The 26,635-nt window shown below is 53.1% G+C and overlaps 1 protein-coding gene across 7 annotated transcripts in view; it reads left to right on the top strand.

Annotated features, from left to right (window-relative positions):
• The window catches only part of MRTFA (myocardin related transcription factor A), a 199,808-nt gene that overhangs the window by 171,500 nt on the left and 1,673 nt on the right, over positions 1-26,635 (top strand). For 6 of the 7 annotated variants that reach the window (XM_078076664.1, XM_078076665.1, XM_078076668.1 and 3 more), the window contains 10 exons: positions 9,845-9,900; positions 12,171-12,246; positions 13,133-13,294; positions 17,022-17,197; positions 17,664-17,795; positions 19,416-19,669; positions 19,858-20,029; positions 21,201-22,199; positions 23,033-23,194; positions 23,540-23,600. In XM_078076664.1, the coding sequence (XP_077932790.1) occupies positions 9,845-9,900; positions 12,171-12,246; positions 13,133-13,294; positions 17,022-17,197; positions 17,664-17,795; positions 19,416-19,669; positions 19,858-20,029; positions 21,201-22,199; positions 23,033-23,194; positions 23,540-23,600 (2,250 nt within the window). The remainder of the gene's footprint in view (positions 1-9,844; positions 9,901-12,170; positions 12,247-13,132; positions 13,295-17,021; positions 17,198-17,663; positions 17,796-19,415; positions 19,670-19,857; positions 20,030-21,200; positions 22,200-23,032; positions 23,195-23,539; positions 23,601-26,635) is intronic. The other variant, XM_078076662.1, reaches the window with a different exon arrangement.

Here is a 26,635-nt window from a genome sequence, read left to right as displayed (position 1 = left end):
ATAGAATGACTCTCTGTTATTCAACTCCTGCTTTATATTTCTTCGTGGCACGTATCACTTCCTACGGTGTTGTATGTTCATTTGTTTTATGTATCATTCTTCACTAGAGTGTAAACTGCAGGAGAACATGGCTGTCCCAGCACCCAAACAGTCTGACACGTAGGCTCTCAGTAAATATTTATTGGGAGAACGAGTAATTAACTGTTAGCACATCTTAACCTCTTAGGGGACATAAACCTCCGGACCCCATTTCCTCACCTCTGATTTCTCCACCTGGTGCATAGTGTGCCCCGGCAGCCCGCTGGCCTGGCTCCAAGACCCCCAGCAGCCACTTCCTAAGTGTCAGTAATCCTCTGGATACTGTGCAAGCCTTACTTTGTCTAACCTGCCCACTGCTGCCGTCTCTCTTCTTCTACCTACTCTCGTTCTTGAGGCTTACTCCTGATATCAGCTCTGCCTAGCCCTCTCCTGCCTCCGAGAGCCACCTCAGGTTCCTTTGCTGGGCTCTCTTCATCATTAGTGATGAATTGAATCACTTAAATTCTGGGATTCTCTTAAGATTCACCCTGGGAATTATCTTCTGTTTCTACATAATCTGTCACATTATCTTTGGATGACATGATGCGCGCACACACACACACACACACACAGACACATGTACACACATGCACACACTTGCTCATCTCTTAATAGGATGTCTCATGATCAACTCGTATCACATGGTAACTGAACACAGTCTCCCACCCTGTCCCAAGCTTACTCTTCCTGTATCCCCAGTCTGGGAGTGTTAATGGCACAACTTTTCACCCAGTCATTCCACTTTATTCTTCTAAATGGCCTCTTGATCAGTACTACTCGATCTTGCAAAGAGGCAGGTCTTTTTTTTATTTTTTTTTATTTAAATTTTTTATTGTTATGTTAATCCCCATACATTACATCATTAGTTTTAGATATAGTGTTCCATGATTCATTGTTTGTGCATAACACCCAGTGCTCCATGCAGAACGTGCCCTCCTCAATACCCATCACCAGGCTAACCCATCCTCCCAACCCCCTCCCCTCTAGAACCCTCAGTTTGTTTTTCAGAGTCCATTGTCTCTCATGGTTCGTCTCCCCGTCCGATTTCCCCCCCTTCATTCTTCCCCTCCTGCTACATTCTTCTTCTTTTTTTCTTTCTTAACATATATTGCATTATTTGTTTCAGAGGTACAGATCTGAGATTCAACAGTCTTGCACAATTCACAGCACTTACCAGAACACATACCCTCCCCAGTGTCCATCACCCAGTCACCCCATCCCTCCCACCCCACCCCCCACTCCAGCAACCCTCAGTTTGTTTCCTGAGATTAAGAATTCCTCATATCAATGAGGTCATATGATACATGTCTTTCTCTGTTTGACTTATTTCGCTCAGCATAATACCCTCCAGTTCCATCCACGTCGTTGCAAATGGCAAGATCTCATTCCTTTTGATGGCTGCATAATATTCCATTGTATATATATACCACATCTTCTTTATCCATTCATCTGTTGATGGACATCTTGGCTCTTTCCACAGTTTGGCTATTGTGGACATTGCTGCTATAAACATCGGGGTGCACGTAGCCTTTCGGGTCCCTACTTTTGTATCTTTGGGGTAAATACCCAGTAGTGCAATTGCTGGATCGTATGGTAGCTCTATTTTCAACTTTTTGAGGAACCTCCATACTGTTTTCCAGAGTGGCTGCACCAGCTTGCATTCCCACCAACAGTGTAGGAGGGTTCCCCTTTCTCCGCATCCCTGCCAACATCTGTCATTTCCTGACTTGTTAATTTTAGCCATTCTGACTGGTGTGAGGTGGTATCTCATTGAGGTTTTGATTTGGATTTCCCTGATGCCGAGCGATATTGAACACTTTTTCATGTGTCTGTTGGCCATTTGGATGTCTTCTTTGGAAAAATGGCAAAGACGCAGGTCTTACTATTTTGCCATTCCTAGTGTCATAATTGATTTCAGGCAGGGGTCATCAGTAGATGCTAAAACAATGAGGTGAGTGGTGGTTAGGGAACAGGATTTTCACATGGCCTCAAAACGTTACCCCCACAGATTACATATTAATTACAAAGGAGGAAGTGCTACTTTTAAGATGGAGACATCTCCTATCACCTTTCAAACTTAGCACCGTCAGTGGTTGGGAAACATGGTATTATGTGTCTTCTAATACTAAGAGTTACACATCACCTGTGTAGTCTCCTTGCCAAAAGTGTTTAACCTAAATCTAATCTTGAGGAAACAAATTCAGAATATAGGACATTCTTTCTGCAAGACAGATGGCTTAGATACTTAGGTCAGTGTCACAAAAACCAAAAAAGGCAAGAGGTACTGTTCTAGATTGTGACTGAAGGGACAGCAACCAAATGTAGTGCGTGGTTCTCAAATCCTGGATTGAGGGGGGAAATCTAAAAGGTTATAAAAAGACATTTTGAGGGGCAACTGAGGAAATTCAAATATGAACTGTAAATTAGATTGTATTATTGAATCAATGTTAATTTTCTTAGGTGTGATAAAGATATTTTTGTTCTTTAGGAGAATGTCCTTATTCTCAGGAAATGCACACTAAAGAATTTGGGGATGAAATGTCTTGATTGATATCTGCAACTTTCAGATGATTCTATAAACAAAAATTGTGTGTGTGTATGTGTGTGCATGTATGTGTGAGAGAAAACAGATATGGCTAAAAGATAACTGGTGGATCTAGGTCAGAGTTATAGGGCTGTTCATTATTCTTTCAGTGTATTTGTAGGTTTGATAGATTCAGAATTAAAAGGGGATGCAGGGAAGGGGGAGCATGTGAGTGTACACATGGGGGGTGAAATGAGTATGTACCAATTACCAGCTGTGTTTCTGCTCATTTTATTTTTTCATATAAAACATCAAGTTTGAAGTACCCCCCTTACCCCCCATGCAGGTCTGTTTAAGTCACTCCCTTGGTTAATGTGGTGGCTACATATGGATCTGTGGATACAATTCTTAATAGCACTTGAAAAATATCATGCCACTTCCTGCTGGCCCCCTTGGTTTCTGATGAGAAATTTGTTATCATTCAAATTGTTTTCCCTCTGGCTGCTTTTAAGTTTTTTCTTTCATTTTCAAAAGTTTAATTGTGATGTATCCTGGCATGAATTTCTTTGGGTTTATCTTTTTTGGGGTTTGCTCAGCCTTTGAATCTGTAGACTTACGTCTCTTGCCGAATTTGGGAAGTTTTCAGCCATTTATTTCTTTAAGAACCTTTTCAACTCACCTTTTTTCTTCTTCATCCAGGGCTTGGATGATACGATGTTGGGTTTTTTTGTTTTGTTTTTTTAAGATTCTGTTTAATTATTTGGCAGAGAGAGACACGGCGAGAGAGGGAACACAAGCAGGGGGAGTGGGAGAGGGAGAAGCAGGCTTCCCGCTGAGCAGGGAGCCCGATGCGGGGCTCGATCCCAGGACCCTGGGACCATGACCTGAGCCGAAGGCAGACACCCAACGACTGAGCCACCCAGGGGGTGACCGTGTTATCACTGAGCCATGGTGAAAGTCCTGACTCTTCACCAGCCCTCCTCTGACATCAGCAGGAAGGGGAGGGGTGTCTTATTTCTGCCAGGTGGGTTATAAGTCCAGGCTTCCTGTTTGGTCTCTACTTATTCCTTGGGTGGGGAGCATATCGTATTTATTACTGGCTGGTGAGAATGAAAGCCCCAGCTTCCTACTTGGCCTTCTTTGACACCTCTGGACAGGTGTATTGGAGAGCTGTATTATAATAGCCTTGCAAGGATGGGGAGTCTAGACTCCTGGTGGGGGGGTGAGGCCACTGTTTGTTGTGGTGTCTATCTGGAATAGAATGATTATTGTCTAAAAGTTTTCTGTTTGGCGAGGTTGCCCTTTTTCTGGTCCTTTGGCCAGTGAGAGTAGGTTTTGTTGCGGCTTTTTGGTCTGCCTCCACTGGCATTTCCAGATTGTCGGCTTCTTCAGCTCCAAGTCCAGGATGTATGAGATAAAGAGGAAACCTAGGGAACTCACCACTATATCATTCTTTGGGTCCCAAGGTCCCTAGCCAGTTTGCCTTCTTCTCTTCACCTTTCAGAATGAACTTAGGTTGGTTGGTTTGTTTTACTACTTTTTTTATTAAGTAAACTCTACCCCCAACATGGGGCTTGAACTCATGACCCCAAGATTAAGAGTTACATGCTCCTTCACTGAGCCAGCCAGGCACCCCTACTTAACGTTTGTTTTATATATAACATCCAGAATTTTAAGTTGTACTTCGTGGGAGGAATAGAGAACAATAGGTCTGTTCCATCTTCCCAGATGCAGAAGTTCCTGCAGTAGCACATGAAGGGTCTTCATGGGCTGGACTCTGCCTCCCCTCCAACTTCATTGTCCCCACATGACCTCCTCCTTGGTCCCACTATATCAAACTACTTGTAGCCCCTTGAATTTGTTGTGCTCCTTCGTACCTTCATGCTCTTGCTCTTCCTTAGCCTCAGATGACCTCCTCACTCCCTTTCTTGTCTGTCTGTAGTGTTTCTGTTTTGTTCATTTGGGTTTTCTCTGTGAAATCTACCAGGAGAGTTTTTACACTCTTTCCTTGAGCTGAATTTTGCCTCTTCTGTCCTATGTAGCACTTTAAATTGCCTCTATAATTGTACTTCCATCTTGTATTGTAATTATTTGTCTTTTTCTCTAACCAGACCATGAACTGCCTTTGAGGGCTGGGACCCTATTCTGTATATCTTTGTCCTCAGCAACTAGCGTAATAGTTACTTAAGAATTGTTTCTTGGACAGATGGATGGATGGATGGCTATATTTCTAATTTCCCACCTGGATTATTAAATCTGTTTATCACCCCCCCACCAAACTCCCAACTTATGTATCCACTCTGTGTATGCCTGCTGCTTCTACAGTGGAAAAAGAAATCCATCAGGCTTGCCTGAAGGAAAGCCTCCTTGGGCTGTGGCCCTCCATTGACTCCTGGTAGCTGTACTGTGCTCATAGCCTTTGAGTGCCTCTGAGTGTAGACTTGGTGGTGAGCTTCTGGCAGAAGTATCTTATTGAGGATGGGGACCATCATTTTTCTTACGTCAACACCTAATAAAGTGACATTCTGACACAGGCACTTAATAAATACTCCTTAATGATAATGAGGAAATGAGTCCTGATGGCTAATTGCTATCTTTCCTCACTGAGATGCATTTCCAGAACTGTTTTGTGGGTCCTAGAAGACTTTGACTTGCCTACATGTTTAAGTAAATCTGGGGCTAGTTTAATGTCCTAATTTAATGCTATAGGTTGGTTTATTAAGGGTCCTTATACTTACTGTCTAGTGCTAGATTAAATCCTCACTGCTCAATCCCTGCGCTCCTGTACTGTAAGCCACAAAGCTCAGTGGACACACTGAGCGTAGCATTGAACTCCTCCTTGGAAGCTGATGGCAGTATATTTTTTTAAAAATTAAAACCATTTTTCTCTTTTTAGTTCACAAGGCCCTCATTTAATTAAGGCAGCAAAAATGTAAGGGGAGAAAGAAAATGGGCACCGGAGAGAGGGAACAGAATATAAATTGGTGACTATAGCCAGCCAGGGGTGAGACCCACATCTAGAATTGAAACTGTGATTAAGAACATCACACCTCTTAGCCACTTCTGTTCATTTGATTTCCGTGAGGAGCTTGGTTATTTTTCCTTTCGGTATGTGCTGCACACTTCCCTTTGTGTACACAAAGCAGTAAAGTGTCCCAGTGGAACCAGCTTCCAGACAGTGGGAGTGAAGGGTCAAGAGCTGCCTTCGCACCCCAAACATGTATACGCTTGCAAGCCATATACACAGCTCTTGGGTGTGCATCGGTTTTGGGGGCTTCTCTCTCAAAGACTGCCTTCTAGGAGTTTCTGGGGAAATGAAATTTCTGAGTAACATCCTGGCTGTGGCAAAGCCATTAAGACAGTAAGGAGGAGGGAGATGGAGGTCCAAGACGAATGTAGCCCTCCTCATTGGACGCACATTTATGGGTTAACTCTGAGTCTTTCCAGGTCTTTCTACAACTAGCAGAGGCCTAAACTTTAAAAACGATTTTCTGCTTTGTTCCAACTACTTATGAAGCCTAAGGTGATTTTGACTACGCACTCCCGCTCACTCTTCCGAGGAAGCCCGGGGCTTACCTTTACCACCCTGCGTCTCTTTCACTAGCTTCCCCTTCATTGCTGCAATGTGGCTTACAGCACAGCCGGCTGGATGTGCGCGGGAATGCCCTCTCCTCCCCGAGCCCCAGTGCACGGAGGGCCCTGGCTGCCCCAACTCCAGTTTCTCCCCACGGAAGCCTGAGGAGTGCCCTACAGGAATCCTGACAGAAACCTGGAGGAAGAGGGCCGCTGCTCCCTTCTTCTGTTGGAAATAGCTATTAAAGTTGCTGAACCTGCTCTCAGAGAGCAGAGTTAGCAATGGGGAAAGAGTAGCACAGAGCAAGTGGGCTACTCACGGACTGGGAGAAACCAACACACGTGTCAGAAGGTTGGGACCAGAGAAGAACGGGCAGGCAGAACTAGAGCTGGGCTGGGGCCCGCCACTCGATGAGTGACCTCACAGGTTACTGTGCTGTTAGCTTCATCACGGATAAAATTAGAAGAAGGGTCCTTATGTCGTGGGTTGGTACTAGAGGATTCACCGTGATTATAATGTTGTTATAAAATCTTGTGGGATTGGTAATTACTGTCTTGAATTCTTTTCTTGGTCCTCATTTCCGGTTCTCTTGCTCAGGCCCCGAGCAGCTGATGAATTCCTCTGGTCTCTCATTACCCCTCCCACTTGTTTTCTAGTATCAGTGCTGGAGGCTGCTCCTTAAGCTCCATGGTGAGCCCCAGGTTTCAAACCGTGGCTTTCTGTGCTTGCAGTCACTTTGAACCCCTCTTCGCACCTGTTGTGCTCAGTGCTGTGGTCAAGCTGACCTTTCCAGTTTGCCTGCACTCAGCACTCCGTTCAGGCAGTACATGTAATTGAAGCCTCCTTGCCTCCCCATCTGATAGGGTCGTCCTTCTCCACCTTTTGAAGAAGTTAAGAAATCGACCCAGAGGAATGGGAAGAAGTCTGACTTGAGGGTGAGATAGAGTGAGGTTGTCATCCTAACTCTGTCACTTGCTAGCCTTTCCTATCCTCTGGAGCCTGTCTTTACCTATAAATTGGAGTGTTACCTACCACATGGGATCATTAGGAATATTAAATCAGATAACTTTTTTTTTTTTTTAAAGATTTTATTTATTTATTTGAGAGAGACAATGAGATAGAGAGAGAGAACATGAGAGGGGGGAGGATCAGAGGGAGAAGCAGACTCCCCGCTGAGCAGGGAGTCCGATGTGGGACTCGATCCCGAGACTCCAGGATCATGACCCGAGCCGAAGGCAGTCGCCTAACCAACTGAGCCACCCAGGCGCCCCAGATAACATGTTTTAAATATCTGGAACAGTGCCCACCACATAAGTAGGCCCTCCATAACTATTAATCTCTCCTTTGCTGTTACTTGAAAATTCCCTTACCAAACAGGAAGTCAGATATGCGACAGCCGGTTCTCCTGCCTCTTACCCCCTTGGTGCTACATCATCCTTAAAATAGGTTCCCCTTCCATCTAGAAATTCTGTGCTTTGTGAATTGTTTTTCCAGAAATTGGATTTGTGCCTTACCCCTTGGGATAGCCAAGGTAGGTTGTTGAGGCAGCAAACTAGCCGGGGTTCTAGATAGGTGTGTGGCTGTGGTGCTGACACTAGCAGGCGCGTGTGGGACTCGAACCCATGATTCAGTGGCATCATGGCGTCTGGTGATAGCAGCACTTCACGTCCATCTGTGTGTGCTCCACTTGCTTCAGAGCACTCCAGTTTCATCTGACTCACAGGAGTCCTGAGACGCAGGCCGATTCTCACTCTGCAGAAGAAGAAAATGAGACCCAGAACTCAGTCCCCTGTATCACACTACTAATGATTGGTAGAACCCAGGAAAACACCACAGTTTTTTTTATTTTGAGCCTTGATTTTTCTGTCCGGGACTTCTGTGAAGTTTTGATCCCAGATGAGAGCCTAAATTCTGGCCATGCAGGTCAAAGTTTAGAAAGTATACAGCTCTGCCACAGAACCTTCTCGCTTTCCTGTCACTAGGGTACACCTTGTGTCCATTTCTTACAGAATATTCATCAATTCATTGAATGAATTATGTGCTGGGCACCGTAGGCCCCGGGATACTGTCAGAAACAAAGGAAAGAGTCCTGTCAGCCAATTAGAAAGAATGTCTGATGGTGATGAGTGCTGTACAGAAGAATAAGGCAGAAAGGAAGCTGGGGGTGGTCGGGGAGACACTGAGTTTTCGCTTTGATTCTTTGTATTTACTGTTGCCTCCATGAGAGTGGCCCATCACATCCTATTACCAGATTCTGGCATATCAGGGCTTTTGGAGACTGGTTTTGGAGTTGAACCAGCTTTACCCAGTAGAAGCAGGTGCAGGAGCTGTCTGCTTACCCACTGAATTGCCCAAGACCTCCCCAGATTAGGGCTGGGATAGCCTGGATAGTGCCCTGGAATGCTCTGGTAGGTGGGGAGGGAGGCTGTGCTGGTTTTTCTTAGAGATTATTTGTTAAATCTAGAGCTCCCCCTGCTGTTAGAAGATGGGGAGGCTCTCAACTGATCTTTTTAAATGATTGTTTTTTATCCTAAGATTTTAGAAATGTTTGGTTTTTAAATAAGGACTGCTGGGACATTTAGATCTTTCTGCTGGGACTGTTGTTGCTGAGGCCCAGCCCCCAGGAGCGGGATAGGGGGAGGAAGCACAAAGGCCCAGGCAGGATAGGGTCATATCTGTGCTCTTGCTACTTTTAGCTTCTCCCCTGCGCTCCTACCACAGCAAGCAGCCTAGCAAAAGTTATCTCCACACACAGTTTCACAGCTGTTCTGAAATTCTAGGGCAGCAGAAGTGAAACTGACCACTGTCTTGTAAATTTCTGTCTTATGGCTGTTGTTCCCTACTTGAAGTGAGTCAGGCCTTTCCCCCCCTCTTACCCTCAGGGTGTCCCAACTCATCCTTTGTCTTTATAGCCAAGTGTTTGACACAAAACTCTCTTCATTGTGCCACATTTGAGGAGATTTGGTCCTGGTTTGATCTTGTTTGCTGAGTCGAGAGCTGTGGTCTGCGTAGCGGTAGGCGTCAGGATCTGTAGTGAGCCCTTCCTGTCAGCTGCTGGTTGTGCGCACCAGGGTTAACCATACAATTATTGTGAAGGTCTTTTAGTCCTCAGAGATGAAATTCAAGGTAATTTTAGCAGCACTATTATATTAGCTGAAGTGAAGAAGGAAATGGCATCCAAGCAGACATAGGTCTTTCTGGTGTAAGTGCCCCATTCAGTTTGGTCACTTTGTGATTCCTAATTAGGTTGAAGGAGTAAGGTGGACCTGACATGCTGCTGCACTCCTGTCTGTGTCCCTGTGTCCCTGTCTTCACCAGAATGAGGTGGGGCCCAGCACACATTCCTGGAGGGTTGACTGATTGTGCAGCTAATGGTTTAGTAATGGGGCCAGGATATTTTTTTAAACGTAAAAGTATTCCACTTGTGCATTTTATAGAGCCTGAGCTTAAACAGTGACTGTTCTCATTAGGAGTGAAGTAACCAAAACTGTTAATGGGGTAGCTGAACCATAAAGATACGTGCTTACTCAGGTGCCATGTTCTTCTTCACTTCCGCTGATAAGAATTAGTGTTGCTAAAATTAACTTGAATTAAAATGCCTTCTCCACTGTAAATTGTACACATGATGCTTCATAAAACTAATTCTTTTATGATTCCATTCCCAACAGCTTTGAAAAGTCCAGCTGCATTTCATGAACAGAGAAGGAGCTTGGAGCGGGCCAGGGTAAGGCCTTTCTTCCCTGAGGGCCTCCAGAGCCCATTGCATTGCTGGTGTGTCCCTTCCAGTCTAGTGGAAGGGGCCAGCCCACACCTCAGTTCCAGACACAGAGTGCTGCCGTTTTCTTTTCCGTCCCCACCCCAGCCATCTCACAGCGTGATGTGAAATGTGATCAGAATTTCTCCTTTACTGTGTTTATGGGTCTATGATGATCAGTCCTCCCTCCTGTTACTTTGGAGACTGCTGGTATATTCCCATCAAATTCCACTTACCCTTCTGTAGATGTTAGGACACGAACACCAGCCATGGAAAAGTTTGCTGAGGGGCTGGTCTTCCACGTCCGTGGCTGCACTGCCCACGCCTCTCCAGGAAGGGCATTCCAAGGGGCAGGAAACCTCGCCAGTCTCCGTGTGCCCTGAGTAGCCAGTGTCCACTCGAGGCGGTGGATGCAGAAGCTGGGCCCCTGGTTTGAGCCCCGGTTCCTGCTACAGCACCTGGCCTGCTGCCTTGTCCCCCCCTTGGTTTCAGTTCCCTCAGGGGCCTCAGGGGGATATTCTACTGCCCAGTGTGGACAGAGATGGGGAAGTCATCAGAACATGCTTCCCCTCCACCCCCTTCACTTTTTTCTTTTACATAAAAGACAAAGAAAGAGAACTTCCCCAGTGGAGGACCATATAGGTCAGGGCTCTGTAAGATCCGCAGCTCTTTCAGAGAGTGAAATATCTACTTCTAAGACTTTCTTACTGTCTTTCTTATTTTTTAAAAATTTCTAAGGAAAATTATGATTAATTCTTAGAGTGAGTGGGAAGAATCAGGTCACCGACGCCGGGAACCAAAGCAGTAACAAACTGCGCCGTTGTAGTTACTGGGAGGAGTGGAGGATACGGGGGGGGGGGGGGGGCATTGTCTGGGCCCCTGACCCAGTTGTAAGATTTGGTGCCCTTACCTGGACTGCTTCTCAAGTACACAAGGAGCTAATTGGAGCTCAGTAGAACCACGGTTACCTACGGAGTACTTCCACATGCAGAGTGATGTCATTCGCTCATTTCTGCTCATTTCGGCTCTTATGAGTTAGGTGCTCTTCATTTCTTAGGTGCAGCTAAGAGAGGTTAACTAACTTGTCAAGCTAGTCAGTGGCAAAGCTGGGATTCAAACCTTGGTCTGTGGACTCCAGGTATTTTCTTAATTAGTACTGCATTCTAGCTCGTCCTTGGCCATGGTTCAGAATGTCAGGTAGCTTAGAAAATACGCCTCCCTCTGATGCCCATGAAGACCTGTGGTGTCCGATACCTGTTCTACCATGTCCTACAGCACCCTTGGCAGTCCCATTGTCCTCTGCAGATGGGGCAGAGCAATAGATCCAGAGCCGTCTCCCGTAGGGCTTCGTGCTCCCCTGGGGAGAGCACAGAGCTGCCCAGTCAGAGCTCCAAGACAGTAGGCGACCACCAGGGCTTTACCTCTCCCACAGGCAGTGTGCTCTGTGCTCTGCTGTGTTATTTTCTACTCTACGCTAGTCTACCTTGTTCTGTCCTGTCTTGTCCTATCCTTTCCTGGTTTTGACCTACTCATGGTCTTGACCTGTGGTTTGAAAAATTCTGGTGCAGCGGTTAAGAGCACAGACTCTGGAGTCAGACAGACCTGGGGCCACCTGGGCCTTATAGCACAAGCGCCAGGCGCTGAGACTGATCAGGGAATGCTTTAGTTCACCTGGAGTCTCAGAAATGAGGGCATTGGACTTGAAAAACTACAGCTATGACACCGTATAGCAGAATTAGTAATACATTGGGCAGCCATTCAAAATGAATGGAAAATGCTCATGAGATTATACAGTGCTACATTTTTTGAACAAGATATAAAATTATATTCGCTATGATTACAGCTCTGCAAAATTAGACATCTTTTGCATGGAAGAATGATTAGAAATAAATATCCCAAAATACTAACAGTGGGTGATTAAAATTTTTTGTTATTGTTTACTTTGTAATTTTCTAAATTTTCTTTGATGAACATATATTACTTTTATGATAGTACAAGTAATACATTTTTAAGAAATACATTGATAGTTCAGCCTCAGAGAAACAAGTAGTCTTGACAGATGAGGGGGTGCCCTGAGCAGGTGCATTGGAAGTGGATGCGCCCCCGCCCCCCCAGGCCTCTCCTTGCCTCAGAACCCTGAAGGCTCCAGGCTGGGATGGGGGGTGGCTGGGGGCTACAGAGGTTCCATTCCATAACTTGTATCCTGGATTTGAGATTCTCTTGGTGTGTTTTTTCTATAGACAGAGGACTATCTGAAACGGAAGATTCGTTCCAGGCCGGAGAGATCGGAGCTGGTCAGGATGCATATTTTGGAAGGTGTGTTAGGTTGGAAATGCTTCCTCCCCTTACCCTCGCTGTTTCCACCGTGCATCACCCACATTTCTATGTCCCTCTTTCTTATCACTCCCGTTTCTGTTGACAGTGAGTAAGCCAAGCCTTAACACAGTGGAACAGCAGAGCTGTGGTAGCCACACGAGTTCTGCGAGTTCCCAGAGCCGCACAGTCGCATTCTTGTAGGTTGGTTTGCCCCTTTCTCCTCTGGCCACCTGGTGGCCCTGGATCTTGTCATCCCTTGGTTTGAAAGCCTTTTCTCCAGAATCTTCTAAAAACGCTGTTCCTTTCTGTGTTCATTCACTCCTTCACCACATCCATTCAGCATCACATGAGCACCTGTGACACCCAAGTAAGCTCATCCTAGGTGTGTCTGCCTGGCCTGGCACACACTTCTGTCCACGTTCTAGTGAAGAAGCTATTTTGGCTGCTGAAAGCAGTGTGAATCTATCCATTTTGTTGTTGTTTTTAGTTTTGAGTCAACTTTGAGTTTGGAAGAGAACCTCCTTAGTCTGAGCCCCGCTTTGTATAGAGAGAGACACTGAGACCCAGAGCAGGGACTGAATTGCCTTCGGAACCAGAAAGCTTGAGGGGGGGCAGGGTGTGCCCCACCATGTGCTGCACTTCCGGCTCTGTAGCCCCCCGCGCCCGGTGACCGTGGCTGGGCGTGCCCACACTCTGTCTGCAGTCCGCCCCCTTCTTGTGTCCTGTAGAATTTAAAGCTGGGCCTCTCTTCTCTGCCTGGGACACTCTCTACGTCCTGAATGCTTCTGCTCCTTCCCCAGAGGGAAGCAGAGCTGCTCTGGAGTTCCCAGGGTAGAGCCAGGTCCATTCCTACATCCTCCTGCACTCCATTCTCTCCCATGGGCAGAGACCTCGGCCGAGCCTTCCCTCCAGGCCAAGCAGCTGAAGCTGAAGAGAGCCAGACTGGCTGATGACCTCAATGAGAAGATTGCACAGAGGCCGGGCCCCATGGAGCTGGTTGAGAAGAACATTCTGCCTGTGGAGTCCAGCTTGAAAGAAGCCATCATTGGTGAGGAGGCCCCAGGCACCCTGTGTGAACGTGCAGGCCGGATGCAGGAGGAAGGGGCTCTGGGCTTCTTGCTGCTTGACTTCCTGCTTTGACTTGGGAAACGTTTAGGTGCAGAATGTGAGAGCCCAAGAAACAGGTAGTGTTAGCTTGGGACAGTGCCAGTGGCCTCAGGGATCATGTTGGAATAACTGACTAACAGAGGGGCCTCTGTCCCCCGTCTCCTCTGTACACTCTCTCACTGAGTAGCTAGATGTCAGGATTGGTGTGTATGAACCTATGGAGATGCCAGGAATCAGAAGTCTGTTCCTTACTGTTTCTTTTTATTAGTGAAATCTCTCCTTGAAGTCCGGCACTTTCCACAGATACTTCACTCAACAAATACTGATTGATCTGAGAGGTGTGCCAGGTGCTAGGACACAGCCCCACGAAGCAGAGCAAGCCCCTTGCCCTTATCGAACTCCCACCTAGGAGCAGGTTCAGGCAGGTAAATAGCTAGCGGCCGGACAGAGGCAGCAGCTGTGCTGGACGGAGCCCCAGCTGCTCTGGGCACACAGAGGAGGGTCCCCGTCCCGGCTCTGCCAGGGGGGTGGTTTGGGAGAGGAGACGGCCAAGACTGGGGCTGCGGGATGAGTCGGAGTTGAAGTACATACGGGGAGAGAGGCACTACGAGCTCCAGGGAGGGAGAGCCTCGCAGGGCGAGGAGCAGCCTGGGCGTGGAGCTGGAAGGACAGGGGAGGTGGGCAGAGTCCGGGACATGCCAGGGCCTTGTGTGCCCCGGGCAGGTGTTCGGACCTGATTCCTTTAGATTTTGGTCATTGTTAGTACAGGCATGTCTTCTTGGCTACAGTGGGCCTAAGACCTGGTCCTGCCCCTGGGAGGTTGACATGAGGCTCACCTGCTCCCTCCATCATAAGGAGTTAGATCTGGGCGGGGTACCAGGGGGGAACCACAGACCCCAGCACAGGCCAAGTTGGGCCATGAGCCCTGGGTCAGAGGAGACTTTGGTTTCCAGAGCCTCTGTGCTGCAGACAGCAGTTCGACAGGGTAGGAGGAGCCCCTCTGCCAGTTGGTGCTGATAGCCCTCTTAGTCCCCCGCTTTGCCCTGGCATTCATCCCACCTCATCTCCATGTTCCCCTACCCCGATCCTCACCGGATTCCACAGCAGCCCCTAATGTCAGGCCTGTGTTTAGGCCCAGGTCAGTTCTGGACTCTCCAGCCACCCAAAATGTGAGAGTCAGCATGGTGCCAGGCCCTGTGTGAAGTCGTGCAGTTTACAAAGATGAACAAAATATGATGCTGCCCTCTAAGAATGCAGTACGATCAGAGAAGACTGACGTAGGAACAGGCGATTTCTGAGTCTGGCTCCCGGTCAGATGCCAGCGCTGTGTAGTGAGAAGGCCACGGTCCTGTGACATAGGAGCTGAGTCACCGGCCTCACAGGACAGGCTGCAGGCCCACAGGCAATAATGGATAAATAAAGGGCCCGGTGGTCTTGGGTGTCTCGGGAGACGCACAGAAGGGCTGCTGCCGTCAGCAGTCTCGTTCGTTACAGACCAGGACGGGCGCTGCGGTGACGACGTGGGGGTGATGGTGTGTCAGGTACAGTGCGAGCCGGGCCAACACAGGCTTCTCTCAGAGACGGGCCTGGTGGGGAGGCCCGGGGAAGTATCACAGACAGTAGGGCACACATGGGGTCCACTTTGCCCAACGGAGAAGGTCCAGAAGGACATTCCAGGCACAGGGGGCCGTGTGGGCAGTGGCCTGGAGGTGTGGCAGAGCACAGCTGGTTTGAGGATGGGGAGGTAGTGTAGTTCGGTAAGCAGGTAATAACCACCAGTGACCTGAGAGAAAGGAGCATTTGCCAGAAAAAGCCAGATCATGGGGGTTGGGGAATGAGTAGGTGGTAAAGAAGTGTTGACAGCAGATGCAGACCATTTGTTCAAGAAGTGAGTGGGGAAGGAAGAAAGAGGGAGGTGGTGGGCTGCAAAGGAGTTTTAGGCTGGGAGAAATGCAGCTTTGTGGCTGAGAGGAAGGAGTCAGAGGAAGAGCTAGGTCCTGGGAGGGGAGAGACTCCGGCCACGTCGGAGGAGAAGGAGAAGGAGGAGGCGAAGCTGGGTGTGGAGAGTGTGGGGAGGGGGCCGCGGTGGTCCTGAGCCCTGATAAAGGTGGGGGCGCGACAGGGGCTTTGCAGAGGCTGACCACCCGCTGTCTTCCCCACACACTCCCTATGGCCACTCACAGCACACCGCTGCCCTCCCCTCCAGGCCACCCACCCCCAGTTGATCTCTATGATTCATGTCAAGACCCCTCCTCCAAGAAGTCTTCCCTGAGCGTCTCCACAGAGTCTGTGTTGTCCTTGAGCAGAGGGGACTGGACCAAAATCAGAGGGCAGGAACCCTGGCCCGCCCTGCTCATTGGGCTTCTCCAGCGTGGCCAGCCCCTGGTTCCCGTTGGACTGCCCTCGGGACGAGCCAGAGCACCTCCATCCTGGATTCCTCCCTTCGCGTGCTGGGTGCCGGGTGGCTGCCATCCCGTGGCCTGTCTCCTTGCTGGGAGGAAGAGCTGCTGGGAGAAGTCTAGATGTGTCAGAGGCCTGGAGTACACGGCAGTAATTGAGCTCCATTCCCCCCGTGCACCGTGTGCGCGGCCCCTGCCAGGACAGAGGGGAGGGGGCGTAGGAGCCGGCCCAGCAGTGAGCATTACTGGCTCCCGCACCACTGTTCGCTCGCGGATGTTCGAGCTCAAGTGTGTCCTTCCCTGGTCCCAGGGGAGGAGAGAGCCTCAGCTCGTGGCCCTGGAGAGGAAGAGTCTGCTGGGAGAGTTCCTGGTTTGTTCTTGTTCCCTATTGGCGGTCTTCCCACCACCGCAGATTTCCCCAGGCACGCCCCACAGCTCACCTCTGCCGTGACCCCCGCCTCCGTTCCTCCCGTGTGAACAGCAGACCCCGGCAGAACCTCTTCCCCCAGCAGTGCCGAGCGGGTGGTTGGGACGTGAATTTTTTGAAATACCCTATTTGTCTTTCCTTCCTTTTGTGTCCTGGGATTTCCACACTAGGGCCCTGGTGCTCCCGCTCCTCCCTCCCGACCTGGCCGCAGCCAGGACCCTGGCCATGCGGCCGGGCAGGGCACTTCGAGCCAGCGGGATGGATTTTCTCCTGGTGGCTGCTGCTGCCAGCTCTTGGGTCTCTGGGAGTCGCAGGCCACTAAAAGGAGGTTATACGTCCACTCTGAGTAGGTGCACCTTTTCCAGAAGCCCTTAGCCTGTCCCTGCCTTCCAGGGGGTCGAGACAGCCCAGTGAGGAGCCGCGTTCTCAGGCTGTTTGTCCCTTTGAGCCTTCATTGCAGGGGCCACAAGCCTCTGGGGGAAGAGGAGAGTTTTGTGCCACCAGAGGATGGACATGAAGTGCTTTTAACAGCAGGGAAACATCTAGATGAGACGGAGAAGGCTACAGGCTGCAGGGAGGGAGCGTGGAACTTGACTCTGAGCACTGGACACAGTGTAGAGTCAAAGGCAAGGGAGCACTGTAACAGCAGAGTAGCTAGCACTCTTCTGCCTTTGTGTCCGAGTCGTGATGATGAACTTTCCTGGAGCTCTTTCGGACCCAGAAGGCAGGTCAGCTGCTGGGCTTTCTCCTGTCTGCCTCGCTGGGCTGGAGGTCGGGGCGCAGGCACCTCTCTCCATTTGTGGGGGCTGGAGGTGGAGTCTTACGCCGGCTTTGACTTTCAGTGGGCCAGGTGAATTACCCGAAAGTAGCGGACAGCTCTTCCTTTGATGAGGACAGCAGTGACGCCTTATCCCCTGAGCAGCCTGCCAGCCATGAATCCCAGGGCTCGGTGCCGTCACCCTTGGAAGCCCGAGTCGGCGAGCCACTGCCTAGTGCCACCTCTGTGTCCCCCACTCAGGTGAGCTTGGCCCTCCGGATGCTTTCCCCACTCCCCAAGGGCCCCACACTTGCTGGAGCTGTCCAGAGTGAGGTCTCACCTGGGCCAGGGGGGACTGGGAAGCCGAGGGTGTTGCCCTGCTAGGTCCCGAGCCGGCTGCTTGAGCCCCAGAGATGTCGGCAGTGGGCCCCACTTCAGCTGCCTTGGCCAGCCCGCTGCCGAGCTGGGGCTGCCTCCCAGCAGGATCCCTGAGGCCCCCTGGCCAGCCCCTGCGTCCACGCAGACCCGCCTGCTTCCCCCTCATTCAGTTCGTGACCTGTTCACTGCTCTCTGTGGCTCCGTGTTCCAGTTCCCTCCGCCCTGCCTCCCGGGGGCCGTTCCTCGCACGCAGTGCTGCTGCTGGAGGAGAGGCCTGCAGCCCCCTCTGGGCAGGGAAGGGCTGAGATGCACCACCGCCTGATATGGCCGTGCCCCCCGCCTTTCTCAGGTTGTGTCTCAACTCCCGTTGGGCCCGGATTCCGGAGAAACACTTTTCCTGGCCGAGCAGCCTCCTCTGCCTCCCAGCCTCACCAACGGAACCACAGCCCCAGTGGCCAAGCCCACTCCGACGCTCATTAAGGTACAGGTCCGCAGCCGACTGCCCTCCCTCCCCTTCCCGGGCCCCTCCGAGCCCTGCTGTGATTTCGTCCCAGTGCGGGGACAGCTGCAGGGAGTGGGGTGCATATCTCTTCCCCCTGGTCAGGGGCCAACAGAGTTCCTCCTCTCTCCGTGAGCGCTGGCTGTCACACCCACAAGCGCCGCTCGCTGAGTGCAGTGGGCCGGGGTCTGGACGGGCTCTTCCTGGCTCTTATTCCACCCTCCCCCATGAAAACACACTCAGCACAACCCCGTGAGGCAGTCATAGTCTATTCTGTGAGTGACAAAACTGAGAAGTAAAAGGATGGACTCGAGGTCACACATGGGCCGTTTTGGGCATTTTCTTTTTTTTAAGGGTTTATTTTGAGTAATCTTTACACCCAACATGGAGCCTGAACTTTGAACTCCAAGGTCAAGACTGAGCCAGCAGGTGCCCCTGGGCATTTTTTATTCTCTTCTAAGGCCTGACCTAACATATGTGAGGGGCAGGGCTTACCACCAGCCCCTGAGATGCCCATCTTTGTGGGGGGGACACTGTTTTGGGCGCTGAGGTGAATTACGTGTAGTAGCACCAAGAGCCAGTGCCCGGCCCCCCCCCCCAAGGGTCTCGGGGACTTAGCCTCCTGCCTCCAGGGTCTCGGGGACTTAGCCCCCAACCGCCTGCCCACTGCCGCCTCCACACCTGTGGCCCTGCTCCTGCTGCGAGGCTTCCCTTCCTTCCTGCCCCACCTGCTTCTCGGTCTCACTCATCCTTTTGTCTAATCGTCTCCCTCCTGCCCCCGCCCCCCCAGCCCTCCCGGTTCCCCTTCCCTTGCTGGAGCCAAGCCCTCGCTGTGCCTCTGGCTGCTACCTGTGTGTGGGGGGGGCGCTCCCTGGTGCCCTCCTGAGTGGCGCCCCCGCCCCCGCCCCCAGGTCTTCCCTGTTGGCACCATCTCTGCGGGGCCGTGAGGCCCTGCTGCTGGCAGGGAAGTTCAAGTTTTGTGGCTTCCCTGTCCCAGAGGAGGCGGTGAGCCACTCCTCCTGGGGTCCCAGTGCCCAGGCCTTCCTTCATCGGGGCACCTCTCTTGGCCTCTGTGGTGTGTTCCTGGTTGGCCACAGATGTCAGAGTGTTTCCCCCCAAAATCCTTCCTCAGATCTGCTCCTCATCACACAACTGGTGCCTTTCTTTGACCACTACACGTCCGAAGGATAGTTTAAATATATCCGTGTACCCTTCCTCTTTTCCGGGTAATGCCTCAGCCTTTGCAGGCTGGCTCCCCAAGCCCCGCGCGCACTGACCGCAGGCCTGTGTGGAGGGCAGGCGCTCCGTCAGCCAGCTGTCGTGTTCACTCTTTGCTCCAGGTCACGGTCACGTCTGCATTCCCTGATCTTTCTCTCCAGGCTAGAGGCTCTCTTGAGTAAGCAGGGCTGTGCACAGCCCGCCCCCCCGCCCCCCGCCCCGGCCAGCCGTGCCCTCCCTCCCGGGCGCGCTTGTGCGTGCTGACGAGGCCGCTGCTAGTGGAGGAGCGTGGAACTGGGCAGGGTGGAGGACGTGGGGGCGGGGGGGCCTTCTGAGAAGCCCAACACTGCCCCCTGATGGCGCCCCCATCTGCTGTGCCCTCAGCAAAGCCAACCCAAGTCTGCCAGTGAGAAGTCACAGCGCAGCAAGAAAGCCAAGGAGCTGAAGCCAAAGGTGAAGAAGCTCAAGTATCACCAGTACATCCCCCCGGACCAAAAGCAGGACAAGGGGGCGCCTCCCATGGACTCCTCCTACGCCAAGATCCTGCAGCAGCAGCAGCTCTTCCTCCAGCTCCAGATCCTCAACCAGCAGCAGCAGCAGCACTATAACTACCAGACCATCCTGCCTGCCCCGCCGAAGTAGGAGCCCGCCGCCGCCCGCCCTGCCCGTCCCGCCCAGAGGCGCCCTCCCCGGCCGATGCCAGGCCTGGCTGGGTGAACCCCAGATCTTTAAGGACCCTTTGGTCTGAGTCCTTCTGCCCCATGCCCATCTCTGCCCCGAGGGTGATGCTGGCCAGGTGCTCATGTCGACCTTTTCTTCTCCTCAGGCCCGCAGGTGAGGCCCCAGGAAGCGGTGGGGTCCCCCCGACACGCAGCCTCTCCACGACCAGTAGCGGCTCCAGCTCGGGTGCTCCCGGGCCCAGTGGGCTGGCGCGTCAGAACAGCACCCCACTGACTGGCAAGCCGGGAGCCCTGCCTGCCAACCTGGATGACATGAAGGTAGGTGGGCGCCCCCTTCCCACTGGAGCCACTGCCGGCCCCCCCTCCCACGGGGGGCTGGCCTAGCGTTCATCTGTAGGGAGAGCAGCCAGCGCGAGCCCCACGGCCTTGGAAGGCGGAGCCGAGCTCCAGACTCTGGTCTCCTCCAGCAGAGGCCCCTGGAACCTGCTGCAAGGCTTGCGTGGCCCTGGTCATCCATGGCACCTGCCTTGTCATCCTAGTCATTACCATTAACTACAGCAGCCAGCGTCTGTCTGGGGCCTCGGGGCCTCCCGACCCCTTTACACAATTTCTCTTCCTTGGCCCTTGCTGTGCAGCATGAGGCTTAAGGACGAGCAGGCGGAGGTGTTGGGGGCAGAGAGGCTTGCCTGAGGTCTCAGAGCTGGCTGGTGGTAGAGTCAGGATTCAAACTTGGGGCTGTCCACTTCAACTCCCCAACCTTTTCCACTTTGTCTGCTAACGCTGCCACTGAATTTACTGCATCTGCTTGGGAAAGAGTGGCCCATGCTTGGGGCACAGACCCTGCTCATGTCCTGGAGTCTTGGAAGATGGGTCATGTCCGGGGCGTGGTCTGTTTCTTCTGCCCCAATCAGAAGATGGAACAGATCAAATTCTCCCTGGAGAGTTTGTGCTCAGGAGCAGACTGGCCCCTCCTGAGTCAGGATCCGACCCCAGCAAGACGCAGCCCTTGTGCGGGTAGCTGGGTACAGGCATCAGAGTCCATCAGACCTGGCGTTAACGTCTAGCTCTGGTGCTCACTAGTGGTGATCTTGAAGTTACTTTACTTTTATGAGCTCAATTTTCTCATCTGTAAAATCAATCCAGTTGATTCAATTAAGTATTTAAGTCATTGAGCACCAGGGCCCATGCTGGGGCTGGGGACACCTGAGAGCATCTCATGCCCAGACGGGAGGGGAAAGAGTATTTTAACCAGGCCTCTTGTGTGGTGAGGATGGGGAAAGGGAGGAGGCCGGGCTCACGGCACACACGTCCCACCCTCCAGGGCTGTGGGAAGGTCAGGGGCTCGTGGATCTGAAGGACCAGTGGGACCCAGATGGTTGAAGCCTAATGAATGAAGAGCTCATCCTTCCCACCTCCCCGACTGCCCTCTTACCTAGACCCCGTTCTCTCTGTCGCCCTGCCCCATCCCTGACTCTCGGCCCCCTTGCAGGTGGCAGAGCTGAAGCAGGAGCTAAAGCTGCGGTCGCTGCCCGTCTCAGGCACCAAGACAGACCTGATCGAGCGTCTGCGTGCATACCAAGAACAAGTCAGCCCTGCCCCAGGAGCCCCCAAGGGCCCTGCTGCCCCCTCCATCCTGCCCAAGGCTGGGGAGGTAGTGGTCGCCTTCCCGGCTGCCCGGCTAAGCACGGGGCCTGCCCTGGTGGCAGCAGGCCTGGCCCCAGCTGAGGTGGTGGTGGCCACGGTGACCAGTAACGGAGTGGTGACATTTGGCAGCACGGGCTCCACACCCCCCGTGTCTCCCACCCCCTCAGAGCGTTCACTGCTCAGCACGGGCGATGAGAACTCCACACCCGGGGACACCTTTGGCGAGATGGTGACATCGCCACTGACCCAGCTCACCCTGCAGGCCTCGCCATTACAGATCCTTGTGAAGGAGGAGGGCCCCCGGGCCGGGTCCTGCTGCCTGAGCCCTGGGGTACGGGCCGAGCTCGAGGGGCGTGACAAGGACCAGATGCTGCAGGAAAAGGACAAGCAAATCGAAGAGCTGACCCGCATGCTGCGCCAGAAACAGCAGCTCGTGGAGTGGCTGAGGTTGCAGCTGGAGCAAGAGAAGCGGGCCCAGCAGCCGGCCCCGGCCCCCCTCGGCACCCCAGTCAAGCAGGAAAACAGCTTCTCCAGCTGCCAGCTGAGCCGGCAGCCCCCGGGTCCTGCTCACCCCTTCAGCCCCAGCCTGGCGGCCCCCACTGCCCACCACGCAGACACTCGTCCCCTGGTGCCCCCGGCCGTGGTAGTGAAGCAGGAAGCCGCGCTGCCGGAGCCTGAGCCAGCCCCCGCTCCCCAGCTGCTTCTGGGCCCCCAGGGCCCCAGCCTCATCAAGGGGGTCACGCCTCCCACCCTCATCACTGACTCCACAGGGACCCACCTTGTCCTCACCGTGACCAATAAGAATGCAGACAGCCCCAGCCTGGCCAGCGGGAGCCCCGAGCAGGTACCTGGGTGTGGGAGGGGCTGGGGCCGCGGGAGAGCGTGAGGAGACTAAGGGTGACAGTCCGTTTACCAGGCACCCCCACAGCTGGGCAGGTTGTGCTCGCTTCCTTTAAACTTCCACTCAGTCCTCTGAAACGAGGGATGACCATCCGTATGTCACTGAGGGGAGGTACTAGGACTTGGGAAGATTAAGGGAGCTGCCGAAGACCCCACAGCCCTGAGGGTGGAGCCGCCAGGGACCGCCCATCTCTGTACCCGGGCGGAGGGCCCCCCTGAGCAGCCCGCACCCAGGCCTGCCTCTGCTCCATGGGGGTGGGACAGGCCCCGGTGAGGGTCGGGGAAGCCCCCTACCTGGGAGAGGCCAGCCGTGCCCCCCACCCCCAAGCCGTCATGGGCAGCTGGCTCCCTGCCGGGGCCACCCTCACAGCCCAGACCCTCCAGCCAGCCTGGTCCACAGGTGAGGCTGCTTTAGGCTTTGTGTGGCCTCTCAGCCCTGCAGAGCTCGGGGCTGGAGGAGGGGACAGTGGGCAGTGACAGGAACTGGGCCCCTCGGGATGGGAGACCAGGGCCCCTGAGCAGCCTCCGGCAGAAAGGGAGGCGACGGGAATCGCCCAGAGCCCCACCCTCTGCAGCGTCAGAGGTCAGGCAGGGCCTCCCCAGTCCCCTATTCCTTCTTCCCCGGTGGCTTCCGTGCGAGCTTCCTAAAAGCCAGTGCAGCAGCAGGTTGTCCTGTGTCCCAGAAGGTAGGCTCCTCCTGCCTTGCCTTCCTGGAATGTGCTGGGCCTGGCCTGCTTCCCTCATCCCAACCACCGGTCCTCTTACCGTTCTGTCCAGCCCTTGTCCCAGCCTGGTTCTCCAGCCCCTGGCCCACCAGCCCAGATGGACCTAGAGCACCCATCACAGCCCCTCTTTGGGACCCCTACTTCTCTGCTGAAGAAGGAGCCGCCTGGCTATGAGGAAGCCGTGAGCCAGCAGCCCAGACAGCAGGTGAAGAAGGTAGACCGGGGCCCGGCCAGGGTGGGCGTCTGCCTGGGCTGCTGGGCTGGACTCCCACAGTCCCCCCGACCAAGCCAACTGGAAAATAGGGGCAGAGGAGGCCTTGCAGGGCCGGGGAGGTGGCCGGGGGGCGGGGGTGTGGATGGAGGGGGCATTATGGGCAGACTGGCCGGAGCTTGGCCTGACAGAGGAGTGAGCTCTGGGAGCCTGAGCCCAGGCCGGTGGGCTCTGCAGGTCTGGCTGCCAACTCAAGGGTGGAAGGAAGGGGTTCTGCCCTGAGCTAGGCTGCAGGCCTCCTCCTGCTCTAGATTTTCATTTTTTTTTTTCCCCCTATTTGTCCTACAGGAGAATGGTTCCTCCAGCCAGCAGATGGATGACCTGTTTGACATTCTTATTCAGAGTGGAGGTAAAGCCCAGACTCCTGAGCTGACTCCCCCACCAACCTCCTCCTTGCCCCATAGGTTGTGTTCAGCCCTGGGGTGCTGGATTTACTGATTTTTGTTTCGTTACGGAACGCTTAAGGGGCTGACGGGCCTTGTAGTTTGGATGTAGCAACAGCTGAGACGTATACCGTCTCCAGGGCTTGGGCAAGGACACCGGTCAGGGGGGCAGCCTCAAGCAGTGATTGCTTTACCCAGCACCCACTGCGTGGTGGGCACGGTCGCCGCAGCCTGGGGTGCAGTGATGAACGAAACAGAGATGTTCACCTTTGCACAGTCTAGTGTGAGGAGATGAATGAATAGTAGATTGTATCGTGGGAGGAGTAAATATTACGGAAAGCTGGGGAGGGTCTCAGGTGTGTGGGGGCATTTGGGTTGACCTTGTTGGGCTCCCTGGGGGCACCTGTGGGACCAGGCGTGCTGGGGGGGCGGTGTGGGCACAGGAGGGAGAGGAGTTGCAGGTCGGGGCAGATCGCGAGGCCTCATGGGCGCACGGCGGAAGGGCTCGGACTCTGGGCGAAGTTCAGTGGAGGGTTGTTCCAGCTGGAAGGGCAGGAGCTGGGAGGCCGCTGTGGGAGTCCAGGGGGCCCGGGCCAGCCTGTGGCAGGGAGGTGGAGAAGGACCCGAGTCTCGGTGTATTTTAGAGAGCCAGTCGATTTCCTTATGGATTAGGCATGTGTGTGGCAAGACAATAGGACGACAGCCATGGATGTTACCAAGGGTTCGGCCTGAGTGACCCAGATGCAGCTGCAAGACTGCCGGGGGGAGCCCCAGGGGGTGCGTTGGGGATGCGTCCGTGCAGCCTCAGGCTTGTATGTCCTGAGACAGCCAAGCAGGGGCGTCACCTGAAGGCAGGCAGGGGATTGTTGGCATCTAGATGGACATTTGGAGCCATGAGATTGGGTGAGCAGAGAGGAGGATGAGGCATAGTCCAGGGGCACGAGCAGGTGATGCTCAGCAGTGGGCAGAGTGGGAGGGTGCCCTCAAGACCATGAAGTCCTGAAGTCCAGGGCTGTCACTGGGCGGCCAGGGGAGACCGTGACCAAGATCTGGTCACAGGGTTAGCATTGTGGTTGGCTGCTGGTGACCTCAGCCGGGGTGCTGCCGTGGGACCATGGGCAAGGGCCCGGGGGGTGTAGGAGCCAGCAAGTCCGGATAGCTCTCTGCAGAGGGTTTCCTGCAAAGTGAGCAAGGAGCCAGCCTGTTTGCATGCTGGTGGCGGAGGTCCCTGAGTGCGGGGGGCGCAGGGCAGGTGAGGGGGGCTCAGCGTCAGGTAGGAGCTGGGGGAGTTCCCTGATGGCAGCAGCCAAGAAGGCAGGGTGTGTGGAAGTTCTCTGAGCGCTTTACTGATGGCGGTAGGGAGAGGGTTAGCAAGATGGTACAGGTTAAGCGAGAGTTCAGCCGTGGAATCGTACACTTTAAAATGGTGACTTTTATGGGCACCTGGCTGGTTCAGTCCATGGAACATGTGACTCTTGACCTTGGGGTTGTGAGTTCGAACCCCGTGTAGGGTGTAGGGATCATTTTTTTTAAAAAAAATTTTAAGTAAATAAAATGGTGGATTTTATCTCAAAAAGAAACCCCGCAGAGTGTAAGAGCTGATGTTACCCTCAAGGTCAGATTCTGACCTTAGTGAGGCTCTGCGGATTCTGGAGTCTGGCGTCTGAGGCACATTTCTAAGAAGCACAGGGGGCACTGAGGCTACTGGGCTGGGCGGTGCTCGCAGGCCGTCGGAGAGGCTGGTCTGGAGCCCGGGAGAGGGGCCTGGGCGCAGATTTGGGGAGTTCCTGGTGTCCAGACAGGAACCCAAACTGGGAGGGCTCAGGCTTCCTGGAAAAAGAGATGATGCCAGAAGCAGAGAGGGAGCAGGCCAGGCCTTGAGCGCTAGCAGTGAAGACATGGCAGAGAAAGGGAGCTGGGGGGTGCTGTCCGTCTGCCCCCCGAGGAACACAGAACTGGCCAGAGAGGTGGCACAGATGCCCCGGGAAGGCATTTGAATGGGGGTGGGCATCTGGGGAGACTGAGCTTGGTGAGATGGGCAGGCGTGTCAGGCTGGGACGGGAGGAGAGCGGGAGTGCCAGGGAGCAAGCCTGGTTGGTTTCTGCATATATTTTTTTTTTATTGTGGTTAAATACACACAAAATTTGCCATTCTGATAATTTTAAAATGTATAAATTCAGTAGCATTAAATACATTCAGTGTTGTGCAGCCATCACCACCATCCGTCTGTAGAATGTTTTCATCGTCCTGGACTGACACTTGGGTCCTGGTAGGCAGGAACTCCCTCCCCCAGCCCCGGGGAACCTCTGTTCTACTCTCTGCTCTGAATTTGCCTGCTCTAGGGACCTCATACCAGTGCAATCTTCTAGTACCTGTCCTTTGGTTTCTGGCTTACTTCACATAGCACAGTGCCCTCAAGGTTCATCCGTGTTGTAGCCGGTCATCAGTTTCCTGCCTTTTAATGGCCGCGTGAGATCCCACTGTAGGGACAGAATACCTTGTGCCGATCTGCTCACCCACGAGGGACACTTGAGCGGACTTAGGCTGTTGTACGTAATGGTGCTGTGAGCGCTGGCGTACTTGCATCTGCTGGGATCCCTGCACGTCTTCCACAGCGGCTGCACCTTGTTTGTTCCCACCAGCCGTGCACAAAGGCTCCCATCTCTATATCCTCACCAACAGTTATTACTAGCCATCCTACTGGGTGTGAGGTGGTGTTCCTTTGTGGGTTTGATTTGCATTTCCCTAAAGACTAATGAGGTTGAGCATCTTTTCTTGTCCTTACGGGTCATTTGCAGATCTTTTATTGGAGAAATGGTGGAGTCCTTTGCCCTTTTTCCCTGTTGGGTTTTGTTGTTAAGTTGGAGCTCTTTAGTCTGGATGTGAACCATCAGATCCAAGGGGTGCGGACATTTCCTCCCACTCTGGGTTGTCTTTGCTCTTGATGGTGTCCTTTGGTGCACAAATTTAAAATTTTTTATATGATCTAGTTAATGTATTT

Source organism: Halichoerus grypus, chromosome 6 (genome assembly GCF_964656455.1).
Source record: "Halichoerus grypus chromosome 6, mHalGry1.hap1.1, whole genome shotgun sequence".
NCBI classification, from domain to species: domain Eukaryota; kingdom Metazoa; phylum Chordata; class Mammalia; order Carnivora; family Phocidae; genus Halichoerus; species Halichoerus grypus.
This window is presented reverse-complemented; position numbering and strand designations above follow the sequence as displayed.